The sequence below is a fragment of the Epinephelus moara genome, chromosome 20 (genome assembly GCF_006386435.1).
Source record: "Epinephelus moara isolate mb chromosome 20, YSFRI_EMoa_1.0, whole genome shotgun sequence".
Taxonomy (NCBI): Eukaryota; Metazoa; Chordata; class Actinopteri; order Perciformes; family Serranidae; genus Epinephelus; species Epinephelus moara.
In genome coordinates, this window is record NC_065525.1 from 12507999 (window position 1) to 12532713 (window position 24715).

General features: G+C 40.6%; 1 protein-coding gene across 1 annotated transcript; it reads right to left on the minus strand.

Moving 5' to 3' along the window:
- Positions 1-2: 2 nt before the first annotated feature.
- Positions 3-13356, minus strand: pskh1 (protein serine kinase H1). Its single transcript, XM_050074058.1, has 4 exons — positions 13032-13356; positions 11539-12329; positions 9535-10458; positions 3-4802 (listed from the first exon to the last, which is right to left on the minus strand). The coding sequence occupies exons 2-4, from the start codon at positions 11605-11607 to the stop codon at positions 4485-4487; spliced, it is 1311 nt and encodes a 436-aa protein (XP_049930015.1). The 5' UTR covers positions 11608-12329; positions 13032-13356; the 3' UTR covers positions 3-4484.
- Between the last annotated feature and the right edge of the window lie 11359 nt (positions 13357-24715).

Sequence of the window (24715 nt, forward strand, 5' to 3'; positions counted from 1 at the left end):
AGTCAGGTTCGAGTGTTTTATTGGCACATACAACTCACCGTTTAGAAAAATAAAAGTTAATGGTAGAAGAATCAAAGTGTTATCATTCATTTAGACACATAATAACAAAAAACTGCTTTCAGATAACAGTGATGAGTTGGCTACTTCATTTAGGACGACAGCATTTATATAAAATCACACAGATATATAAAACATGAAAGGACAGACTTACAAATGTGCTGACATTCTGCAAAACTGCTAATGAACTGATTGGGTCATTCATTGAACATGGTATACAATAGGCACTCAATAATGTTGCTGACTACTTCAACCACAGCAATTCCTTTGAGTTCAAATGATTACTTTGTGACTGAGTCTTAAAAAATGTTTATTTCACATAGATGCTATGCTCTAGGAGCAATCAATGAACTAACTACCTACCAGAACTAATGTCACCTCATCATACTGTGTGTTGCAGAAAGTAGGACACCTCAGAGTGATACCTCACCTAAAAAATCTTTGTTTTGAGATGACCACAGCTGGTTTCTTCATTTTAACTGCACCTTTTAAAGCTTACAGAGTGTGCGTTTGATTTTAAAAAGACACATTTTGGGTGGAGAATTTCAAAAAACAGTAGGACAGAGTGATGATCTGAGTGTACCAATACCAGTTCCAATGTTAGCGTCATTTACAGTCTTTTATAAACAATTCAGTCCCGCCAAGAGGTGAGACATCAGGGCAGATAACAGCAGTGGGACAAAAAACAAAATTTTAAATCTGACTTACATCAAGGAAAATGGAAAGATGACAGGGCATCTTGAAACAAGCAAAGAACAAAAGACAAAAGAGAAGGGAAAAACTGAGGTCAGCTGACATGGCTCGGTTAGATTTCCAGTATGTGTTAAAAAGTTCACAACAGCAACACACTTCATAAGTCTGGGGTAGATCACAGCAAAATGCTTATATAAAGAAGACCACACTGTAGCAACTGATTTACTATGGGGGAGTTCTGAAGGGACAAAATACATAAAGACGGAGTCCGATATAAAGGTAAATTGCAATTTTAGACCAAAATTCAATTTAACAGTAGAGATTAAGTGCTTCGCCAGATAAAAGGAGGAACAAAAGGCATAAAAAGGCAAATAATCCTCACTTGTTTTTCAGACAAGTTGTGCTACTTTAGGAAAATCTTCAATTATCAAATATTCAAATATCACATTATTTTTTGACAAAGTTGAAGATGAATCATTTTAAATCATTTAAACATGGATATTATGATAAGTGTAGTTGTGCTCATTTTGCATTTCCCTTTGCTTGAACTGTTTAATATCTTCAGAAAATCCACTTTACTGTAATGCAGCCTTTTACTATTAAAACTATACCATAATGTTACAAAAACCAAATTCCCTAGTCTATTCTCATTTCAGATTATTGCTGTAGCACCAAAAAACATACTGTGCAGGACATAAGAGAGCTACAATCTGTTGTTCTCTGACTATGAATTTTGTGGATTTAATAAATTTGAGTTTATCTCTTCCTTTGGAATTTATTCTGATTTAAGTGCACTTTCATAGACAAGGTGGCCTTTACAAACAAAAGAAAACATATGCATAGTATGATTGCGTGTGCTTGGTTTTTGTAATACATCATCTTTTATAATCATACATACTAATGGTCATTTGATTCACCTCTTCATGCTGCTCATCATCTTCAGTGGTTTCCTTCATTTTGGTCATGTGTAGTAAACAAATTTAGGACGATGGGTTTCTCTGCCTTGGAGCTGTACTATGGATATCAGTTGGGTTGCACCAGCTGTTAAGTTATTACTATTACGAAGTTAAACAGGAACTCCAGTATTTTCAACCTGGACCCTGTTTTCCTATGTTTTAATGTCTAAGTGACTCGAGGGAACAGCTCTTTTTAAAATTGGTCCAGTACTCAGCCGGAGTGCTGCAGCTGGCAGCAGCGAAACAGGCTGCAATGTAATTATACGGGGCAGATGAGTCCCTTCAATGTACGTACATTTAAAGTGCTTGTTTTTGACACTAACAGGCTTAGACTGATAAAACAAACATAAGAGAAAAAACCCTACAGAGAAGTTGATAAATTCTTCATTTGTCCTGGTCTGTTTTGTGTCCAAGTCTCGCTTAAGGAGTAGTCTCGTTCTGAAATATCTCTAACAGTGGAAACATGACAGAGCCTTGGAGAGAAGAGTGCTGGGAAGAGTTTGTTGGGAGTACAGTAAGCATAGTTTAGCATTATCTAAAAGATGTTCAATGTCATGGCTGAATAATTAGCCGATTTCAACAATGTGAAAAAGACTGCGAAATATCAAAACAAGACTTCTCCTTTGATGAGGCTTGGACAGAAACCAGAAAGGAACCAGTGAAATTTATGGAAAAACATTATAATCTCTCTGTAGGGTCTTTTTCATAATGCTGTAAGACTGCCATAATAATCTGAGCCTGTTAAAACACTTTTAGTGGACTTAAATTAATGGGACACATGCTCTGAGTGGTTACACTGTAGCCTGTTTCGCTGTTGCAGGCTTCAGTACTCTCTCTTAGTACTGGACTACATCAGTCATTTAGACACTAAGACGTGGGAAAATAGTGTCTAGGCTGAAAAATACCAGATGTCCTCTTTAACTAGCTAGTTTTAAACTAGTGATTTATTTAATCAGATTACACCACTACAAATGTTAAAGCTTGTAAAGCTGTAGCATAACTTTTAAAATGTGCAATTTTAGGGGGCAAACAATATTTTAAACTTAACAACCAATCCTTTGTATAAGTAGGTATTATTGTTTCATTTTGATTTATTCCTATCTGTATACACGAAGAAATGCGCCTCAGGGTGAGTGGTATTCATGCAGTTTTGAGTGAGTGGGAAAGATCTGATAATACAAACTTAGCTATAGTTATGATCAGTCTTGGCATAACAAGTTGTTTTTTCAGAAATGTAATTTAAAGTCTTCCCATTTAACATTATTATCAAACAGCATTTTGATCCAGTGTTGGGTCAAATATCTCTTTTACTCTTCAGTTTGAACGTGTCGCAAATTTGTGTCTCCTAGGATATCAAAGGCATGACCCGCCCTACTCTCCCTGTGATGGGCTAGTACTCATTGCCTTTGTTGGTTGGGTTGGGTAGGTTTAGGCAAGAAGAGTGGGATTGGTTAGGGTAAGCCAGTCAGAGGCAGAGCGTGGCAGAGTAAGGCCGGTCCTGCCTTCTCTATCCTAGGAGGCGCAAAGACATGAATGGGTCAAATATTAGCAAGCTAACGTTAGCTTTGTCAGTGGGTTGAGATAGCTACAGGTCGTAGTCAACATTTTATTAATTTTTACGTAAGGACTAATTTGTGTGGTGCAACCTGCTTTAATTTAGTGATGTGTAAGTCTCCACTTAGTAAACACTTGTGTTTTAAACAAAGCTCAGTTTGAACTTACAAAGAGCTGGTGCAATTGGCAGCAGAGATCTTTGCCTTCATTGCTGCACGCAACATTTACCATTCCCACTGACACAAACAATGAAACAGTAAAACCACATAACATCTTAAACGGCCACATCCTCTTATAAAGACAGCAAACTATTAGAATAATGCTCTTCAGCTTGAAGGGATCATAGAAGGCACCTCATGATTGAATCTGTTGAAGTCTAAAAATCACAGGGAGTGGACTGTGTGGCCTACTGTCTAATACAATACACTGAGGATTTAACACAAAACAGCTTCACAATCTTTTGACAGTTTTAGAACAATGATATCAACAGAGCAATAATGGCAAGATTAGATAAGCTTAGAAGTGACTAAAAAATAAGCCTTCATTTTGACCTTCAAGGGTGTGTTTTTTTTTTGCAGTGTGCTTGCATCACCCACATCTTAAGACAAGGTCTGTACAATTGGTACAACAATAAATTCACAGCAATTTTCAATCAGGAATGAGTGCGGGGAAATTGTTTCCCCCTCTTCTAAAAGTATCCCTTTCTTCTTAAAAACTTCAGTACCCAGAACTCTGTTCAACAGATCCTCATGGAAGGTCATTATCCAGTGACCATTTGAATGGAGACTAATAATCATGTCAACAATAATAAATAAATATGTAGAGACACAGGGATTGAAAGAACAAAAGCAAAGGAGTGGAAGGCACCATCCTGCCAGAGAAAAAGTGAAGGAATGGATGGAGAGATGATGTAACCCTTAAGAGTTCAAAACTTTACTGGTGTGTCCTTCTCTGTGCTCGTCAGGAGACGCGCTGCCAGAGGAATTCTCAGCTGGCAGCAGTTACTTTTCAGTCTTAATTCTACTTTTGCTGGTAGCCATGGTCGAGTCAAGTCATTGTCCTCTTTTTTTAAGGCAATGATTTGGAACTTGAAGCCACTTTGGCCTCAAACACTGGCAGCAACTTCGAATGGTGGTAGTCATTGTAAAAGTTCAGTCATTGTAGTGCTGTTTCCCCCTAAAAGTATAAGGTCCGTTACAGCCGCTGGCTGTCACTGTCCCTGTTTCAGCCATTGTACTGCTGCTGATAGCGACGGTTCAGCTCCCGCAGCTCTTTCTCTCGCACCCGCCGGGCTTTGTTGGATTTGGTGGAGCGGCTGGAGCGAGTGGACTGGGCAGACTTGGTGCTGTGGCAGCGTGAGGACGCCCGCTTCAGGAGGTTCTGAGATATACAGCGCTGTAGGTTCTTCATGGAGGAGGAAGCAGCCATGCTGACGATCCAGGGGTGCTTGAGAGCCTGGCCAGCTGTGAGACGCTCGCTGGGGTCCACTGTTAGAATCCGCTCCACAAAGTCTTTGGCCAGGTTGGACACGCTGGGCCACGGCTGGAGAGGGGAGACAGACGTGAGACAAGAAAGTAATGAACAAACTGAGTACACTGATCACTGGTAAACCTGTCCTCTACATAGTCTAAATCAGTGGTGCTCTGATACCGCTTTTCCACCAGCACGGAACGGGTTACATTCTGGTTCCCTGCACGTGATTTGAAACTGTTCGGAACATTACGAACAAAAACAAATTGATTCAAAACCCGAAAAGTTGGATCCCAGCAGGCACCAAAAAATTTAAGGTTTTCCATGACATGATGTGGGAACAGTGACAACATCAGTGACCATGTCATATTCTACCACACGTAATTGTCTTCTGTATAATATCTGTCGTAACATAACAAATGCTCCCCAGTCATCAATGCCATCCGCCATTTTACGTGTGGATTGTGCAATGTCCTCCGATGATGACACACCCTCGGTCATAATGGTTCCACTCAAAATTGGTGAAAACATGGGCTAGTTCACTAGATAACACAAAGGTTCCAACAATCCTGAATGGAACTTGTTAAAAACAAATCTAATATGGTGGAAAATGGTTATGACCTAGGGCACAGAGAGGGGGTAGAAAAATAATTTTCTAGTATATGGTTTTCTGAATATCTTAAAGATATACTATGTAGGATTGTCAGTTACTGTTTTTAAATGAGCTTGCCAATGAAAGTAAAGGCCAACCGGACTCACTCATGTTTGATATTTTGCCTCACTACATCAGCGGGTTTTGGGGGTGTTTTGGTACGGTGTCTATTAGATGCCTGCTGCTTGCAGTCTGGCACCTGTTTGCTACCTTTACATAAAGCCCTGACCTCACCTGAGTGAGGGGTACACGCCCAAACCTGTCCTGAGCACAGAAAATATGAAAAAAAAGAAAAGAAAAAATACACTGCCACACTCTTCTAGTAGGTCGTAAGTGATGTTTGATTTCTGTATGAGTCTTAATTTAGGAAAATCTTGTTTAAAGATCTCCGGCAGACATCTAAGTCAGTTCATATTCCTCCTTTGTCAATTAATATGAAAACTATACATGTGCAAAAATGGTTAATTTCAGAAGTTTAACTGCTGAACATAATGTTTTCTACTTCAATGAAAAGTCCGATCTTATGTGCACTGAAGGTTTAAGGTTTCAATCACACTTGTGTAAGTTGCATACAGGAACATGACTGGTTTCCAAACTAGGTGTGATGATGTCACAAAAACATACTTGTACGAACACATCTCTGATTTAACTCTAATATAAATTAGGTGCAAAGAAACTTTCCACCTTCAGTAGATGACTGAGAAAACAGCCTTCTAGTGTCAAACCCTGAACATACATCATTCTGCACAGTGAAGCTCAAACATTCAAGTGGAGTAACAATAAACAGAACACTTCTTTGGGTGGAGGGAGACATTAAACAATTGTGTAAGAATGTATGGTTTGTTTAGAATCAGTGAAATTTTGTCCACTGGACACAAGAGGGCAGCAAAGTGATAGAAAGAAGAGAATGTCTGGTAAGGACAGTGTTATGAGCTCTGAGCTGACAAAAAGCTTGGGTCATTCAACCATGTTAGACATTTGGTCATTTGACTCAATGTAATAATGGGTTTTCTTGGTCTTTAGATACTGTCAGACTCAATAATAGGTGTGGAGAAGTGATTTGTACAGTAACTGATTTGCTGATAGAGTTAAGAGTAAAGATCTAACGTAACATAAAATGCTGTTAAAAGCAAAATGTTCTCTTTCCGAGACATGGACTCTATTTAGTAAGACTGACTGGTAGTGAGTCAAACTCTACCCCCTACTTAGACAGGAATTGGGAATATCAAGGCTGCATGCCTTTCTACACACACACACACACACACACACACACACACACACACACACACACACACACACACACACAGTTTGTACATGATGTCCTGCTTGGCAACCAGCTGTGTTTTCAGTCTCCCAGTAGACAACTAACCCCCCTTTTCACACAGCAGGTAAATTACCAGTGTTGACTAAAGATACATGACACATATATAAGCCTCAGACATACATTTCTCCTCCACTTCCAACAATCTCTGGGCTGTCGTTAGTCCTTGGACTGCAGCTGTAAATGTGAACATTATTTATTGCAGTTGTAAAGACACTTGTCCCCAAGGGAACTGCATTCAAGTCCGCCCCACCTCGGCTCCACCTCTCACTTACCCTCAGGACAGGATTTTCTTTAACTACAGGTGCCATGCATTGTGACATTATACAAGTTGTTGTACTGCTTCTTTGCAAGGAGTCCTCAGCCATGAATGTCTGTGTTGTGTTCAAAGCCATTACAAATATTCAATCAATGCACAAGTGTCACAGCAGAACACAGTAAATACTGTATATATTTCAGCATTATGAGCTAGTCACAGAGAGGATAAATAGCGATGAGACAAAAGTATTACATGCACCAAAGGTTCTCAGCTGGAATCAAATCAGGGATGTTCCAATCATAAGGTACGCATCCTAACCACTGTGTCACGACTATACTGCCTGTTGGAAGGAAGACACTTTTTTTTAAACATGTGCAACTATACAGTACTTTTGATTTATTGCTTAGTGCTTCTTGATTGATCAAATGATTGTAATAGCCACAATAGCCACAATTTCTCAGAGCTGCTGAGCACAACACCTTCCAAGTGTTTGTCTACGCCACAAAGACGTTCAACGTACAATTAAATTAAACAGGGAGAAAGAGCAAATCCATACAAATTTATTTCTGTGTGATTAATGAGTTAAATTGTTCATCAAAAGTGGTTGATGAATTTTATTTCAAGTGACTAACTGATTTGTTTCAGCTCTAGAAATTTTCACTTTTTATTAATTCACAGTGGTATTTTATGTTTGATTAAAACATTTTTGAAGCTGTTTTACAATAATTTTAGAGCACTTAAAGGTCCCCTGTGGAGTTTATGTTTGCATTATGCACACCTGGATGATCACGCACAAGCTATTCCAATGATGAACAGTTGGTGGCAGTAATGTGCTGAGAGAACTAGCACCCACAGAGGTAAGAAAGAAGATTATAAACTAGCAAATGTTCATGTAAACGATGCAGGATCTAATAAATACATGTACATATAAAAACTACAATGCATCTAGAATTGGGCGGTATATCAATATTATATTAAATATTGTAATATGTGACTAGAATCTAGATATTGTTTTAGATTTTAGATATCGTAATATTGTAAGTGTTGTCTTTTCCTGGTTTTAAAGGCTGCATTACAGTAATGCAATGTATTTTTTTGAACATACCAGACTCCTCTGTTTTATTATTTGCATTTATCTACTCAGTCATTATATCCACATTATTTATCAGGACTCTCATTGTGTAAATATATTGTGAAAACACTAACAGTCAACCCTACAATATCGTCTCAATATCTATAATGTGGTGTTTGGTCAAAATATTGTGATATTTGATTTTCTCCATATTGCCCAGCCCTAAATGCATCACACTATTGTCACGGCTTGAGGATACACACACTGCTTTTTTATGAAAATGTAAGCATAACTTTGTTTATTCACAAGAAAACTCCACAGGGTTCCTTTAATGCTGCTAAAATAAATATTTCTATGATAGCAATTGGTCAAATGACTACATAATATAATGCGAAAATAATGTTGTAGCTCGGAGTGACAAACCCAAACACTGCAACTTAGCTCTGCAATTCCCCTCAGTTCTACGAATTATTTACTGTCTTTCAGCTCATTGTTTTGGTTTCTGGCCCGCAACTTCACTGTTTTGGCTCAACATCAGTTCACAAACCTTATATACAGCCATCATTTTGCCTTCTTCAGCCTGTCGTTTTTCAAACAGAAATGCCAAGGATACTCTTTAAGAAAATATCAGTTTTTACGCCCTAGTTTTTGGACTCATGTTGGAAGAGAATAAAGATTGCTCTGTCATTGCTCTCATGAGAAATCTCCCTTTTTTTAAACTTAGTCTTTTATGTGACAACTAAGACCACAACATCTAGTCAATAACCACCATATCATCCTAAGAATGCATAATGGTCTACACTATGTGGAAGGTTTTCTCACTACTCACCCAGCAGCTCTGCTTTGCAAACCTCAGCTAAAATATAGGCTCCCTGAAACTGTGATTTCAATTATTAAAAGTGTCAAACCTAACCTTATCTTACCTGTCAGACACTCGAGAAGTTCAAAACTGGACACACTTCAAGAAAACCGAGATGATTCAACCACTCCTTATTAAATATTACAAAACTACTCAGCTATTATTTGCGCTGGAGTGGCTGTATGTGGGGCAAACATTAACCAAGGGCCCCTTTTGTAAAGCTCACTGGCAACATAAACATCCCACGCTACGAAACAAAGGAACGGACTACTCAGCATTCTTCCAACTACATACACAGGTAGAGCATAAATTACTGTTCACACATACACACACTTAGAGGGAGGGCATATTGATTTAGAGAGGACAAATACATGAGAGCGAGTACGGCAAGGTAAAAGGTAAGGGTACATGAAAGAGATGTGGACGTGAGCGGTGAGATAATTGGTGAGGAGAGAAGTTTGGCGTGTGTAAATGCGTGTGTGTCTGTGTTGAACCATGTCACCTCATAAGAAAAGCTGATCTTCTCAGAAATCTGTTAACAAAGCCTCATGCGGTGTGAGGAATGTATTCCAAATATGGGTGAAGTCTGCTGGAGTGTGTGTGTATGAGGGAGAAAGTGTGTAACAGATTTAAGTCCTCACCTCCCCAGAGAAGCTGTACTTCCCCTTGAGGATCTGCCGGTAGAGCCTCATACGGTTGTCGTCCTCGAAGGGCATGGTTCCGCTCAGCAGGATGTATGATATCACCCCTAGTGCCCACATGTCTACAGCGTTTGTATAGGGCTTCCTCACCAGGATTTCTGGGGCAATGTACTCTGGCGTTCCACAGGTGGTCTTCATCAGACATTCGTCTCCCTTCTTCCTGCTGCTGGCCAAACCAAAGTCAGTGATGATGATCTTGGAATCAGCTCCGGGGTGGTAGTAGAGCAGGTTCTCCGGCTTCAGGTCTCGGTGAGTGATCCCCAAAGTGTGGAGATACTTAACGCCATCCAGCACCATCTGCAGCACCCGTGTGGCGTCCCGCTCTGTGAAGGAGCCACGAGCAATGATGCGGTCAAAGAGCTCTCCTCCTGTGGCCAGCTCCATCACCATGTAGACACGTTCTGCCGTCTCAAAGACCTCCATCAGCTGGATTATATTGGTGTGACGAACGCGTCGTAGAACACACAGCTCTGACTCGCACACCTCCCTGCCCTCCCGGTAACGGGTCTCTATCATTTTGATGGCATATGGTTGCCGCGTGCTCTTGTGCTCCACGCGGACGACCCGGCTAAAACTCCCACGACCTATCAAAGCTTTGATGTCATACTTGGCCGTGACCCGGGGGTCAAACTTTGCCCGATATTTTGCCACTTTCTTCCGCTGAGGGTCCGACAGATCAGATGGGTCCTTAGGGGGCTGGGCGGAAGCGGTGGGAGTGGCAGCTTGGGCCTGGGCTTGATTAGGGGAGGTGGAGTCAGCCTTGTCACATCCCCCTCCACCTGCCCCACCCATCTTGCTCCTAGTGCCATCCCCTCGTATGAAGTGCTTATAGATATCTGTCTGAGGAGGTTGGGGAGGATCAACCTGAAAGATACAAGAACACAATTTATCACAGATGCAAACTACAAACCAGAGAAAAACAACAAAAGTTAATTGATTTTCTGTTGGTCTATAGTTAGTATAGCCTGACCAGTACTGGATTTTTGAGGCTGATAGTGATATTTTGGGGTTAAAAAATAAGAGCGAACGAGATAATGGCTGACATTAAATATTTCTTTTCAAAACATAATGTGACATGGTGACACTGTTTCTGAATTACCAAAAAGGTGCTGTATGACACATTCAGAGCATTAATATAGCAGCAAACTACTTGTTATGTAAAGACATAAAGGAGTAATGGCGTCCTGAGCAGAAAAAGAAATCACACTATCTTGTATCTTATATCTGACTGTGGTTTGTTGTAATAAGCCAGTCCAGCCACGCATGCATCTGACTGCATGTGTGTATCCCACTAGCAAGCTGATCACCGCCACACTGCACAGCGCTCATATGGTGGTTACTGCTGATACTAGGACAGAACTGTCCCTGAAGCATAGCACCCACCCTCCAGTTACCCCCAGTTAACACCATTTGCTCTGACAGCAATGTTGCTGTTGTTAGGTGCTATTTAGGGAGTTAGCACCGTTAGCTGCTAGCCGCCAGCTCGGCCACCTCCGTGTTGAGAGCCATGTGTAGAGAACTCATACGCTCTGAATTTCACATAGAACCCCTTTAAACCTAGTTGGCTGATTAAACATTCTAGCTCTGATCGATTGTCTAAGATGAATCCTCATTAAAGCTTTTGTGGGTATTACACCTGCAAATAACTATTTTTCGTTATCGATTTGTGTTGATTATTTTCTTAGGTAAAAAAGTAGTTTTAAAAAAAAGCCTGCGACAATTTCCCAAAGCCCAACTTGACATATTTAAGTATCTTTTTATTGAGTCTTGTTTTTTACATTATGAGACTCAATGATTACTCTGCAAGTAACAAAAATATTCAATAGCTTGTTCAATAAAAAAATAATCACACCCCTACTGAGGTAATATTATCAATAGTAATACAGATAGTTGTGAACATAGCAGTGTTACCAATGGGAGTATTAACAACATTGTCCTACTGACCTTTTTGACCAGGTCCAACTGAACATCCCCTGGAGGCTCAGGGAGGACCTTACTGTTCCTGCACCCCATCACATCACCTTGGGCCACTGCCCAGCCAGCCACACAGGCCACCAGGAGCCCTGCCTCATCACCGCAACAGCTGATTCAACACACTCAGGACATCCACCATCCAGGCCGTACCCAGACTCAGACAGAGGGTTCATGAATAAAGCTGATTACACCCACTCACGTCCCAATGAGCTGGCATCAGCAGTCACAGTTCATGAATACACCCGATACATCCACTTACGTCCACTTTAAGTCCAACAGTTCATGAATATATTCTGGGCAAGCGCGTTGTGTGTCTCGGCTCCATCAGCAAGTACTGTATTACCGGTTCTTTTTGTTACAGTATTCTTTTATAGGCCTGTGCCGGTGGGTCTCGCACACACACACAGACTGCACAGTCGGCAGGCAGGGGGTACCTCAAGCCCCTTTAAGAACCTACTGGGGCCCCATCTCAGATGTCGTAATATGTTGAGTGTTTGAGAGAAAACTGCATGAGTACAGCTATATGGATGCTCACGGGGCAAAAATGATTGATCTGGGCTGGGGGGCAGAGCAGTTCTCTAAAACAGGTTTAAGTGCCTTTAGGAAAAATGCAGAAGGATTCAGGCAGATCTTCCACAGAAAATAAGATCATCAACTATGCTCCGATCCATTGGGGGAAGCTGCAATGTCAGCAGCGGTCTTGCCACAGATAAAGCAGCTCCCCTGGAGAATCACAGGCTGGAGAACAGCAGTGGGAAGCTCTGAAACGCAGAAACACAGTATGAAATATGAATCTTGAGTGATTATGGTTAGGCTTGCACATGGGCACGAGTGTATGCGGAGATGACAGGAGCAGATTTCAATTAGGCCAATCATTGAAAGGCAGAGAAGCAACTGACCTAAACACAATGATAATTTTAGCACAAAAGCGAAAAAACATTTTTGTATAGAAGTGGTGTAATGAGGCCATATTGTGAAACATTCTGCCAAAATATGATTACAGCTATCCAGACATGTTTTGGCCAAGAAAACAAAGAATAGCTTTGCCATTGTAAGAAATAGCTGCACTAACACAGATGGTCACTTTTATCCGAGTATCAAATGTTGGAACTCTGCTTGATATATTGTTAAAAGTTCTCAGTACAAAATGTTTATCAACTTACTTTACTTTTTCAGTTATTATTATAGAAAATCATCTGGAAACAACACTGAAAACATACTTTAAAGTGCTCTACACGTTGAAGAAACCATAACACATGAGCACATTTGTATCAGACATTTAATGGACAACTACATTAAAGTTTAGTTAAAATAAAAAATGGCCAGGCCCCACTCATGTCAGTGTTTTTTCTTCAGCCAAAAACTCATTAGACCGTTATTTAAGGCAACACTGAGTAACACCAGGACAGTCTTTAAAAACTTTCACAAATAAGCCCAACATTACAGTTATAAAAGCAACTTACTTATCCGAGATAGCGAAGTGTCTGAGCATGCTAACTAGCCTGCTAGCAGCAGCAGGGCAGGACTCCCAACTTTGCCAAATCCAGCCTCCTCACCCCACTCTCACTCAGCTGGGCTCTCCATTTTCACCTCGTACTTTCCCAACTTTACTCCCGAGGACCAACAAGTCAAATCCGTCACTTCATTTGTCAGCGACATTTTGTGTCAATTCCGGAGTTTAATGGTTTGTTTAGGAGATGGAAGGACTGTACAAAAACATGTAAAGTTGCCCCGTCGGTCGCTTTTCTGGACGGTGTTTTTCGCCCAGGACCACCTTCCCACCACCACAGCCCGAGAGGAGTGACAAGAGACTGAATGCAACACAGGTCTTCCGGTTTATATTTTCACAATAAAACGCCACTTGAGAATTCTGCAGCATTTTATGTAGAGCTAAAGCACAAAGCAAGCAATGAATAAATAAATAAATAAACAAATAAATGAATATTTAGGTGTGTTTTTCTCCACAATTTTCTGTATTACTTATTTGAATTTGGCACTTTTAAAAATTATTTTTATGTAAATCTTAACATTGAGGAAACATACTTAAAATGAAAAGGCATATTATTGACAAGTTATCAGAAGTTCTATGTGTTATCTATTAAAGAAGTACTCATTATAGTGGCCGAATTACCAACCGGGCAAAGCAGCCAAAAAGGTTCACTACTATTAACTGGTTTGTGCTGGTTGATTGAAAATGTGCAGCACTTATGCACAAAATTATGTGAGATGTAATTATGGGTCCTGCAGGCTGTCAAACTCCTTCATTACTTTAGTCTTGTGTGTGTATGTTGCATATTCATGAATGAACCTGACCATTCAGATTACCAAAAAGCTAGTCTGGGGTTAAGTAGTAGCTACTCTTGCAGAGAAAGAAAATACAACATGTCACATGGAGTGGGAGGAATGGGAGGTTAAAAGGGATTCAACAGCTAATTTGTGCCCCAGGGTCCTCAGCCATGAGCAAATTGCCTGTCATGGAAAAAGTATTCATTATAAAAGTGTTTGAATGTCATCATGTATAATAATAGGAACTGTATGAATGTACGATTCATCTATGTTCATGGTTTGGTATTTTCAGAGACCTCAGAGTCCCTCTCTGTCCGAATGCAAGCATGTGAGGAAGCCACAGGGTGTCTGAAAGTTAAGATACTGTAAGATCAAGACCATGTAGATGTTGAGGCTCCGATGTAAGATCAGACCTGTATGCCATGAAATACACTATATGTGGTTGAATCATTGTTCTGTTACTTAAATTTGTGTTATATTAAACATATATTCAAGAAAAATCCACTAAAGTTCATCGAGTTCATCTTGTTATTCATCAAAATGAAGATTGACCAAGAGTGCACGTTTTTCCACATCATTATCCAACGTTAGTTATCATCAGAGTAACTGCCTTTTTGCTTGCAATTTTCTTAACACTACGGGGAAGATTATAAAAATGGTGGAATTCATATGATGATACCTGGTAATACAGGGATTTTCCCATCACCCACTTAGTATGCTCTTAATTTGAAGGTCTGATCCTTAAACTTCCTGTGTGTTCCTTTCTGTCTCTGGCTTGCTTGATGGGGCTCCTCTTCCACCCATAACTTCTTTTGTAGAGACGGGACGACCTCCCTCGGCTTGTTTCGACCCCATCAAGTCCTCACCGTCACTTCCTGGATACAGAGAGAAGTCCCTCTGACAAAATGCTGACTGACTTCTCTCTCGGAAAAGTACCAGCAACTCTGGGTGGCACATTAGTACGAACTCACAAGTTCAGGTTAGAGTGCAGCATGACTCTTCCCTGACCCTCATTTGATGTAATCATGCCTCAAGTAACAACATCTGAAAGAATGTGAGATGTTAAGCACAGTTCTAGCTACATCTGTCTTCAGACATCTAAGCGAAATATGAACGGCATGGAACTATAATAACATGAAAATTATACGTTACAGTTCATTTTATTATTATTTCTCTATGTGGTGGGGTCCCACTGGGGCAATCTCGTGGCCCCCTGGTGGTCCGTGGGCCTCTTCTGAGGATCAGCTAAGCTGGTTAATTCACAGCAGACATACATATGGATCAGTTTTTGTCATTTTTATACACAGTAAAGCTACTTCACTATGCCACTCCTCTAAAAACATCATAAACAATACTCAACCCTATGTTTAGACACGCATCTCACAATGTATGAAAGTGTATGTGTATACACATATGTTTTCATTTTGACCACCCTTTAAGAGGTTAAGAATTTGTATTGGTTCTATATTGGATCTATTTTTAAAGATATTTAAAGATTTAAAAGTATAAGAGGGGAAAGAAGCATCTCAGTTGTATTCCTGCAGCATGGGCAGCTTGGCACTGATGTTTTAATCTGTTGCACAGCATTTCCACATGGTGTCACTGTACACATAAAAGTCACTCTTAAGGCCGTCTCACTGTAGGACTACTTTTTAGTCCGTTTATAAGGCTGGCTCTTCCTTTACATTCCAACACTCATGTCTCCTCCATGCTTGTAAAACAGCCTGGGATGAGTGGCTTTCACTTTCCCCTTGCTTGTTCATGAGCAATGTAATAAAGAATACTTGGCCTTGACATCAATATTGATGTGATAGCGAGTACTGGACTCATTGTACACTGACCGTGACTTGTACAGCCTTTACAGGACGCCGTGGAGTTTTGTAGAGTGGCATTAAAAGTGTGGAATTAGTAAGAGGAAGACAAATGTTCCAGAAAGACAGTCAGAGAGACAGTAAAATTCATCTTATGATGCCAATAAAGCTCCTTGAATTGGATTGCGGGAGTGAAAATGAGTGGGAGAGGGGGGGTGTTGGTGACAGAGGAAGACAACGGATGACAGATGGTGGGTACCAGACAGAAATATAGGGAGAAAGGGAAGGGGGGAGGAGGAGGAGGGGGCAGAGGGATGAAGCGGCAGAGAGTAATCAAAATGGAAAGAGGGAGATGCAGAGGGATAGAGGAGGAAGGGAAGACACAATGCAGTCAGGAAGGAGGGACGGAGAGAAAGAGAAAGGACAAAGAGAGAGGATAAAAGCAAAGAAAGGGAGTCTCTGAGGGCCACTACTGGCTGGCCTGCCTCTCTGCTCTATCTTCAGTGCAGCTGAGGTCAGGGCCTCTCCGGCTCTGCAACTCACTGCTACATCGTCATCCTTGTGATTGATCACCGCTTTGTCGCACTCTGATTAAGATGCTTTGTCTGAGCGCTCCACTTCTATTGACACTTGTGTGTATTCCTCTGCATCACAACTCTCTCAGCTCTCTGTTTCCACCTCTCCATCTCTCCGCTTGCGCTGTCCCGTCGCTCACTCTCTTTCTCCCCTTTCCCACCCCCAAAGGTCAATATCATCTATTAGATCTAGATTTGCTGACTGCTGTATTATTTATCCATACAGAGGAAGAGGAGCCGCTCTATTAAAAGCTCAATTGACTCCGTCTGTGTCTCTGGCTCCATTAATATCCCCATGATGGTTACCCCTCATTTGTGTGTGCGTGTGAGAAACAAGAGTTTTAAAGTGTGTGTGTGTGTGTGTGTGTGTGTGTGTGTGTGCGTGTGTGCGTGCGCGCGCCAGTGTGTGCCATGGATTTGTAAAAAGGCTGCAGAGGATGAGTAAGCGAGTGAGGGTTTACAGTGAGTGGACAACTTTATGTGCGTGTGTGTTTACAGGCAGTCCGGTGCAGTGGGACGAGAGCTGAAACTCTAGCAAATGACATCCTGTGTCAGATATTGTTGGAGGATATTGCTGTTTCTGTGCTCTCCCTTCTTCTCTCACATACTCTAGCAGGGGTCTCCCCCAGAGAGTCAGGGGGAGAGAGAGAGGAGAAAGTCAGAGAAGGACCACTGCTGCATGCCGTCAGTACAATCTGGTCATAGTAAACTCACTATTGATTACCACAGGCGCATAATTCCCCTGAAGGAATATTGTATGACTACTATACTGACACTGCAGGAGATAAATGTATCATAAAGCACATCACACTCATTGTAAGGATCTTATTGACCACCTCAGGCAAGCTATTAGTTTCCTGGGGAACATTATGAGAACATTACAGCGATTTTTTCTGTTCTTGTCAGAAGGTGCAGCATCTACATGGCAGGTGTCAGTGAGACAGTGGGATTTCATTTGGTCCCCGTTGAACTGTGCATGTCTGGAACACCTGTGGTACTAACTTTTATAGTCCAGCTGATGGTCCATAAGTTACTGCTCAAGCCGTGTCTAATTTTCTTTATTGGGGTTCTGGAAATTTCTCAAAATCTCACCATGTAAAAGATTTAGTGTCCTTAAAATGTCCTCAGAATTCAAGTTGAAGGTGCTCACAGCTGGATCGCATCTAGTTTTCAGTTGTTAAGACTGTTAAACCAACGGCATCATCACCACAGGGAAATGTAAAAGGAACAGCCATTACAGTGAAGGACAAAGAAGGGTTCATAGAAAGGGTGCGATACAGTGGGTACAAGCAACAGGTTTTTTTATTGCTTTTTTTGCTGGAAACAACTGCCTGATAAAAAGCCACCAGAGTGAACCAAAACAGTAGACTTGTGGTTGATAAACAAAAACAATGGGCTGAACAACACAGTCAATAGATTTTTTTTTGGCATTATACACTTCTGCAAACCACAAATAGGCTATGTTACATGTGTATGTTTCATACATATATCAACATTTCTTACATGATGTAGCACATGAGTTGACTTTGTCAATACAATAGGAGGTGGAAGGGTTGGTGCATTGTGAGATACCTGCCAAGCTGCAGGCCACTGTTGGAGATCAACGAACAGCAAAACCGGTTGTTTTTTTTAGCAAGTCATTGCATTGCTACATCTTCCAGCAGCTTATTAGCCATCAAACTTGGATGTTTGTCAGCGACCTGTCGCTGTGTTTCCAGCAGGGATAGTACCATAAAAGGTGTTTCTTTAGCCACCAAGACCAGGCACTTTAAGTCAAAATGTGATCTTTTCCTAACCATAACCCAGTGGTTTTTGTGTTTAAACAGAACCAAACATTAACCACAGGGTTGTTAAAACATAAAGTTTTATGTGACAGCCCTCTTGCCTCCCTCTTTGGACTGCCTTTTCCTTTAAGGAGTGAAGCACCATGCCACACTGCAAAATTGCTCAGGAATGGCCCAATGAATGTGACAAAGAGCTCAAGGCGTCAACTTGGCCTTCAAATTCCCCAGATCCCAATCTGATCAGGCATACGTGGACTGTGCCATTACCCTAGAGCCAAGTCTGAGCTGCAGTTGGGCCTTTGATTGATCTTGGATCAGACTTGACTCTAACCTGTCAGGACATTGACACAGGACCTCTGGGGATGTCCTCCGGTGTCTGGCACCAGGGCATTGGTGAGTCCTGTGGGTAGCGAGGTGGGGTACCAGCACATCCCACAGATGCTGGATCGGATTGGGATCTGGGGAATTTGGAGGCCAGGTTGACACCTTGAGCTCTTTATCATGATTCTGGGGCTATTCCTGAGCAGTTTTTGCAGTAGCTATGGCATGGTGCATTGCCCTTCTGGTGGGGCCACTAACATCAGGGAGTGTCATTGCCATAAGGGGATATGCTTGGTCTGAAACAGTGTTTGGGTGGGTGGTTGGTCAAATTGCATCAACATAAAAGCCAGATTCCAAGTTTTCCCAGCAGAACATTACATTGTAGTGAGATGATCAATATTTGTCACTGTTAGTAGTTGTAATGTTGTGGCTGATCAATGTATATAATCAGCCCCATAAAGAAGTGTAAACAGGATTTAGACTTTCATGTCAGGAAATAAATGAAAACTTTACCTCAGTATTTCTGAGATCCTAGCTAAGGCACTGATAAAGGTAGATATGAAGTCAACAGCACACAAGAATAGATAATAGGTAATTAATAGATGACAGAATGTTATGAAATGAATAATACTAATCTCCATAATGAAAACATCAAAAGATGAAGACGGAGAGAAAGACTGCAGGTAGACAGCAGGCAGATGGAGTTATAAGCTGACAGTTAAGACTGAATGACAGAATAGCAAATAGAGCAATGAACAGAGTGACAGGCAGACATGATGACAATGACGAATGCAACTGACTTTGGACCAACTTCTGTCCAATGACAACAACGGAAAGTAGGAAGACAAGCAGAGGTTAGACAGCAGATACCCTTAAGTAAAAGACACAAGTTACAGTTAGAGTTAAGGCCTGATAAACCACTTCAGTAAAAGTGAATAAGAAAGTACATTGGTGATGAAGTACTTAAGAACTCCTTAGGCAGTGCAGTGTGGGTAGATGTTAATTCATTAGTTTTCAGCTTAGGAGACAGGAGTAGAAAGGCAGGCACAGAGGGATCCACAGGCAGACAGAGATAAATAGAGCAGACAGGTTTCAGAAACCACACTAACAGTTGGGGAGAAGGACCACAGGAACATTTACTCCACCACTGCTTCAATGTACAATTTCGAGCATTCCGTATGAGCTCCACAGCAGGTAAAAGCAATTTGATACGCTGGTAGCAAACTATTACCTTGGCCCAGCCATTTGAATCTTCATGGTATGCTTGACAGGACTATAAACCTCAGAGAATTTTTGTGATTCTGGCAATACTGCAAAAACAGCAATGAGCAAATAAAGACCAAAAGTTCTGGCCTGACCAAATGTTTTAAACGTCCCTCTACCATCAATGTTTTTCTCTTCTCACTGTTTCTCCGCTGAGGTGGTAGATGAGACTCTGGAAGACAACATCTGTCATCCTGTTAACACTGAAACAACCCACTGAGTTGAATCTTGTCTGACTTTCATAGCTGTTTTTGTCTTTATGGAGTTTACTTTTAAACTAGTTTTAAAGCTGTCAAAAGGAAATCTGTTTGGAACTTCTGAAGTTAGGTGTGGATTGTTTTGGATCAGTTTAATATTATCTTAAATTGGTTTATATCAATCTGCAAAGTTTAATAGAAATAGATGAAGGTGAATTGGGAGGAAAGTGGGAGGAATTTTTTTGAAATAAAAAAGGGTGCACCATTGGAAAGGTTCAAGGATTTCAAGGCATTGGATAAGGATTCTTAGCAAGGATTTTCTAAACCAAATGGATGGGAACCTTTCAAAACAGTAAGGGGTGCAAATTGATGAACAATACATAAAAAGTATTTTCAGCTGGAGTCTCCTGTCCTGAATACAGTGCACCTGATAGCTTGTGATTTTTAGTTTTGGGTTAAAATAAGTAATTCTGTTAAGTAATATAATGTGACGTACTGTAAATATGACTTTTGGTTTCACACTGATGGTAGGTACGAATAGTGTTGTAACTTTTGGTTTCACATGGGACGTAGGTAGGTAAGTGCCTTAACTTTTGGTTTCACATGGTACGTGGTACATAAGTGCCATAACTTTTGGATTCACGCCTGACATAGGTACATAAATGATGTGACTTTTGGTTTCACTGGGACCAAGGCACGTAAGTGACGCAACATTAAATTAAATCAACATTGACCTTTTGGTTTCACACAGGACAGGAACTGCATTCTCCTGGGTGACAGTCTAGTTTTGTGTGACACATCCACCTGCCCTTACTCCCACTCCATTACTGACCCTGCGAGGACTTTTTGCTCTTTGCGCTATGTCAGTTGCTCTGAGCTATTGGTGTGGATGGGTTTACACCGGAGTTAGTTGAAAGCCATGTGAGTCTTCTAAAGATGCAAACGGCTTCTTTTGGCGTTGTTATCACAAGCTGAAGAGTGTGACAAAGCGTCTGTAAATGATGAATGGTAATAGGCTAGGGATTAGGAGGTCTGTCTTCATGCAATGAATGCATTGGTTGCTGTCATTGTTCAATCTCTCCTTACTGGCTGTGAAATGGATATAAGACATGGTGTATGAAATCCATTGTCCTCATTCTGTGCAAAAATGCATTCCAAAGATTAATTGAATATGTGGCTTCAACAGCCTGTTTCTGAAAATAGTTTGTTTTTGTACGAAATTCTGCATATTTGCATGGAACGAGGAAAGTGAACCAGAGATATAGTCTATTTCATTTCAAGCATTCTTCATCATTATGAAACCCTACATTACTCACAATATAACTTGACCTCTGACCTTCCAGTCAGAGAGTTGGGTGTGCTATGCTAGTAGCAGCTAATGTAGCCTCGAGCTGCTAGCCTCAAGCGGAGATGAGGAGTGTGCTACAGAGATTTGGTAAGCTCACTTCTCTCTAACTCCATACCCCCTAGATGTTTTTCATTTCCAAACTTTCAGCCCCAGCTAATGCAGACTCAAGTGACATTACTTGAGGCAACGAAGATTTCACGCAGCTCCCTCTGGAGCCACAAAATACTTTGTATAACTTTTTTCACAGTACTCCCCAAGATCTGCAAACAGACTTTAATGTGAAAAATTGGTGTAGTTTTCCTTTAATGTCATAGCATAGCAGTGCAACTGCTTTGACAGAATCGTACAAGCGTCTGCGAACAGCAGAAACACCAAGAATTTCACAACTTTTAATGAAACTTACCACTAAGTCAATTAACTAAGAGTTGAGAGATCTCATTGCTGTGTGTATTGATATAGTTAAGAACATGGTTAAAGCGTGTTATCATGCCACTGAAGTCTAACTCTTATTTTACAACAGCTTAATATTCATACGCCAAAGTAAGGTTGTAGAAATGAGCTGTTTGTGAAGGAAGAGGGCAGAGGATGCCTTCCATCCACCATTCATCAAAAGACAACTGCAACTGTAAGACCGAAGCACTGGTTTTGCTGGATGATGATGCATTTTTGATATTATCCACTTGGTAATGGAAGAGTCATGTGAGCCTAAGAGGTTGAATAACTCCCTCAACCCAGGAGCATCAACTTATCAGAAAATATTAAAATTGGAAGAGGGAGGATTTTAGAGAAAACACTGAGTGCGCAGAGAGGTCAATGTTAGATTAGAGAATGATTATCTCATTTGTTTGCAAATAGCTCACAGTTTCTCTTTGTAGTGCAGTCTTCAAGTTACCTCTGTATTGCTGAATGGAGAGTTTCAAATGTGCTGAAGTCTGATTGGAATTGATGCCACCAGAGTGGAAAGATGACAGTATGGGTGCATGATCTCATTACTGAGTGGAAATTAAACTTGGAAGAAGCAGTTCAGCACAATCTGTACTTATACTGGGTGATACTACAAGACAAGTGTAAAGTTGTGCAGATCTTGGTCCGGTGAAAGGTTAACCTGAATTAAACTAAGTAATACTGTTAGAAGAGAGGAGGCAGGTACAGGACTATCTCTGCCAGGATGAGGCACATGGAGTTATATTTCCAGTGGCAGGCTGCAGTGTAGCAGAGGGAATGCAAAGCTCAGCGTTGTTTAATGCAGACTGAATGAGGCCCAAGTGTTTATCTGGAGCGCCTGGTTGGGGGATGTATAGAATATGTGACTATAAAATGAATTCCATGCCTAAACTTGGGCAAGGCTCAATTTTATCTGTGCCTTTAAAAAACAAAACATATTGGCATTACCAAAATTAATTCATATTCGCATTTTCTGGTTTGCTGCCTCTCTGGTAAAGGTCACATTAAGTTAAGGAGACTAAAACAATGGACGTTAAAGGCAAACTACAATTATTAGCTTCATTGCACAGACCAGGGGTTCCCAAACTTTTTCAACTCAAGACCCAGAGGAGAAATCTGGGGTCTTCCTGGGACCCAAACTTACAAAAATACATCATGAATTGCCCTAACATCTACATTTATAAACCACTGATGAAGACCACAACAAACCACACATTTAAAATGTATATAAAATGTAGATGTAGATGACAGAGAGGATGTTATCAATAAGAATCACCACTCTCACTTGACATCACCACATTAACGTTAGCAGTGAGGTAATATAACAAAGTAATAATACTTTGTTACGATACTTAGTGTTTATTGGGAGAATCTGTAGTTTTTATCTTTCTGACAACTTTCACTTTTACTCCACTACATTTCCTAAGTAAGATGTATACATTTACTCTAATACACATCCCCTAAGCATCTTAGTTACTTACTACGAATCAGTATAGGAAGGGAGGAAGAAAGAAACGAGAGAGGGAGGGATGCAGGAACAAATGAAGGATACGAGGGAAAGAAAAACTGGATTTCTTCATTAAGTCCTTTAAGTTGTGAGGAAGACCCTGTTTTTCTTGTGTAATGTATCCTCCATTTTCAAGGTGGTGTACATGTTAAGAAGAAAGAAAAGTCAGAACTTTCCAAATTCTGACAGCTTGCTTTTTTATTACCAGCACTTACTTGTAATATTACTCGCAATACTTATTTATATTCATTCATTCATTCATTCATTTTCGTATCCGCAAGTCCTGATACAGGGTCATGGGTGTGCTGGTGCCTATCCCAGCTGTCATTGGGCGAGAGGCGGGGTACACCCTGGACAGGTTGCCAGACTATCACAGGGCTGACACATAGAGACAGACAATCGTTTAAGCTCCCGTTCACACTTACAGCCAATTTAGAGCCAACAGTTAACCTAGCCTGCATGTTTTGGATTGTGGGAGGAAGCCTGAGAGCCTGGAGAACCCACGCTGACACGAGGAGACCATTGTAAACTCCACACAGAAGGGCTCCAGCCGAACCCCTCTTGCTGTGAAGGTACAGTGCTAACCACTGCACCACCATGCTGCCTGATTACATTTAATATTTGATACCATAAAATTACTTTGAAAAAATAGATAGACTTTTACTTATGCTATATTCTAAATAGGTGACTTTGGCTTTCAGGTACTTAATCCACCACTGAACTTTAGTCAAACACATGCAACATTTCTGACATTTGCAACCAGCTCCCACGCAGAACTTAAGCTAAACAGAGAAGTGTAGCAAAAAAACAAAACAAAACCCCACTCTGCTTGTATTTCAATTAGGAAAATTAATTCACATATAATATCATTGTTATGTATTTTACTCTGCCAGTTGGCAACCTAGTAGTAGTAACAGGTCTGGGCCCATGCAAAAACTGCAGTTTCTGGCCATTGGTTCTATTCAAAATAACAGATACTGTACTCACCACAATAACTGGAACTTGGCAACATTGCTAAAATAGGTGCAATTAGGAAACAAACATGGGTGGACAGACAATTTTGCAATTGTAAATAAGCCAACAGCAAGCCAACAGATTTGTAAAGTAAAACTGAAAGTGAGCACAGCGGTAACATCACTAATAATCTTTACAGAAAGTATGCCAGGTTCAAAGTTAAACCAAAAAGTTGATCTTTAAACTGAGAATGATGTTTACAAAGAACAGTTAAGGCTGCAATTCTACCATTCACCTACACTGTACCTTTTCTCTTTATTTCTGACAGTTTAACCTGTGTGATTATATGACTGCTCATTTTTGCCCTGGTGGACATATTTTATCAAGACTGTTCTCCTCCAAAATACAATCACATAGGTTGTTTTTGCAAGCAGAAATTAAGACCCATATTAACATCTCAAGTCCAAGATGGCGCTGGGGGTCGGCAGCCTGTTGCAGCAGCTCTGACTATTTACACTTCTTTTTTTCGTATCTTTAACTTGTTTTTTTTTATAGTTTTTTTTGCTCATTTATATTGTATTGCTGCAGTGCTCTAGTTTTTTTTCTTTTTTTGATGTAGCAATTTTATTTTATCTTTTTTGATCTATCATTATCTTT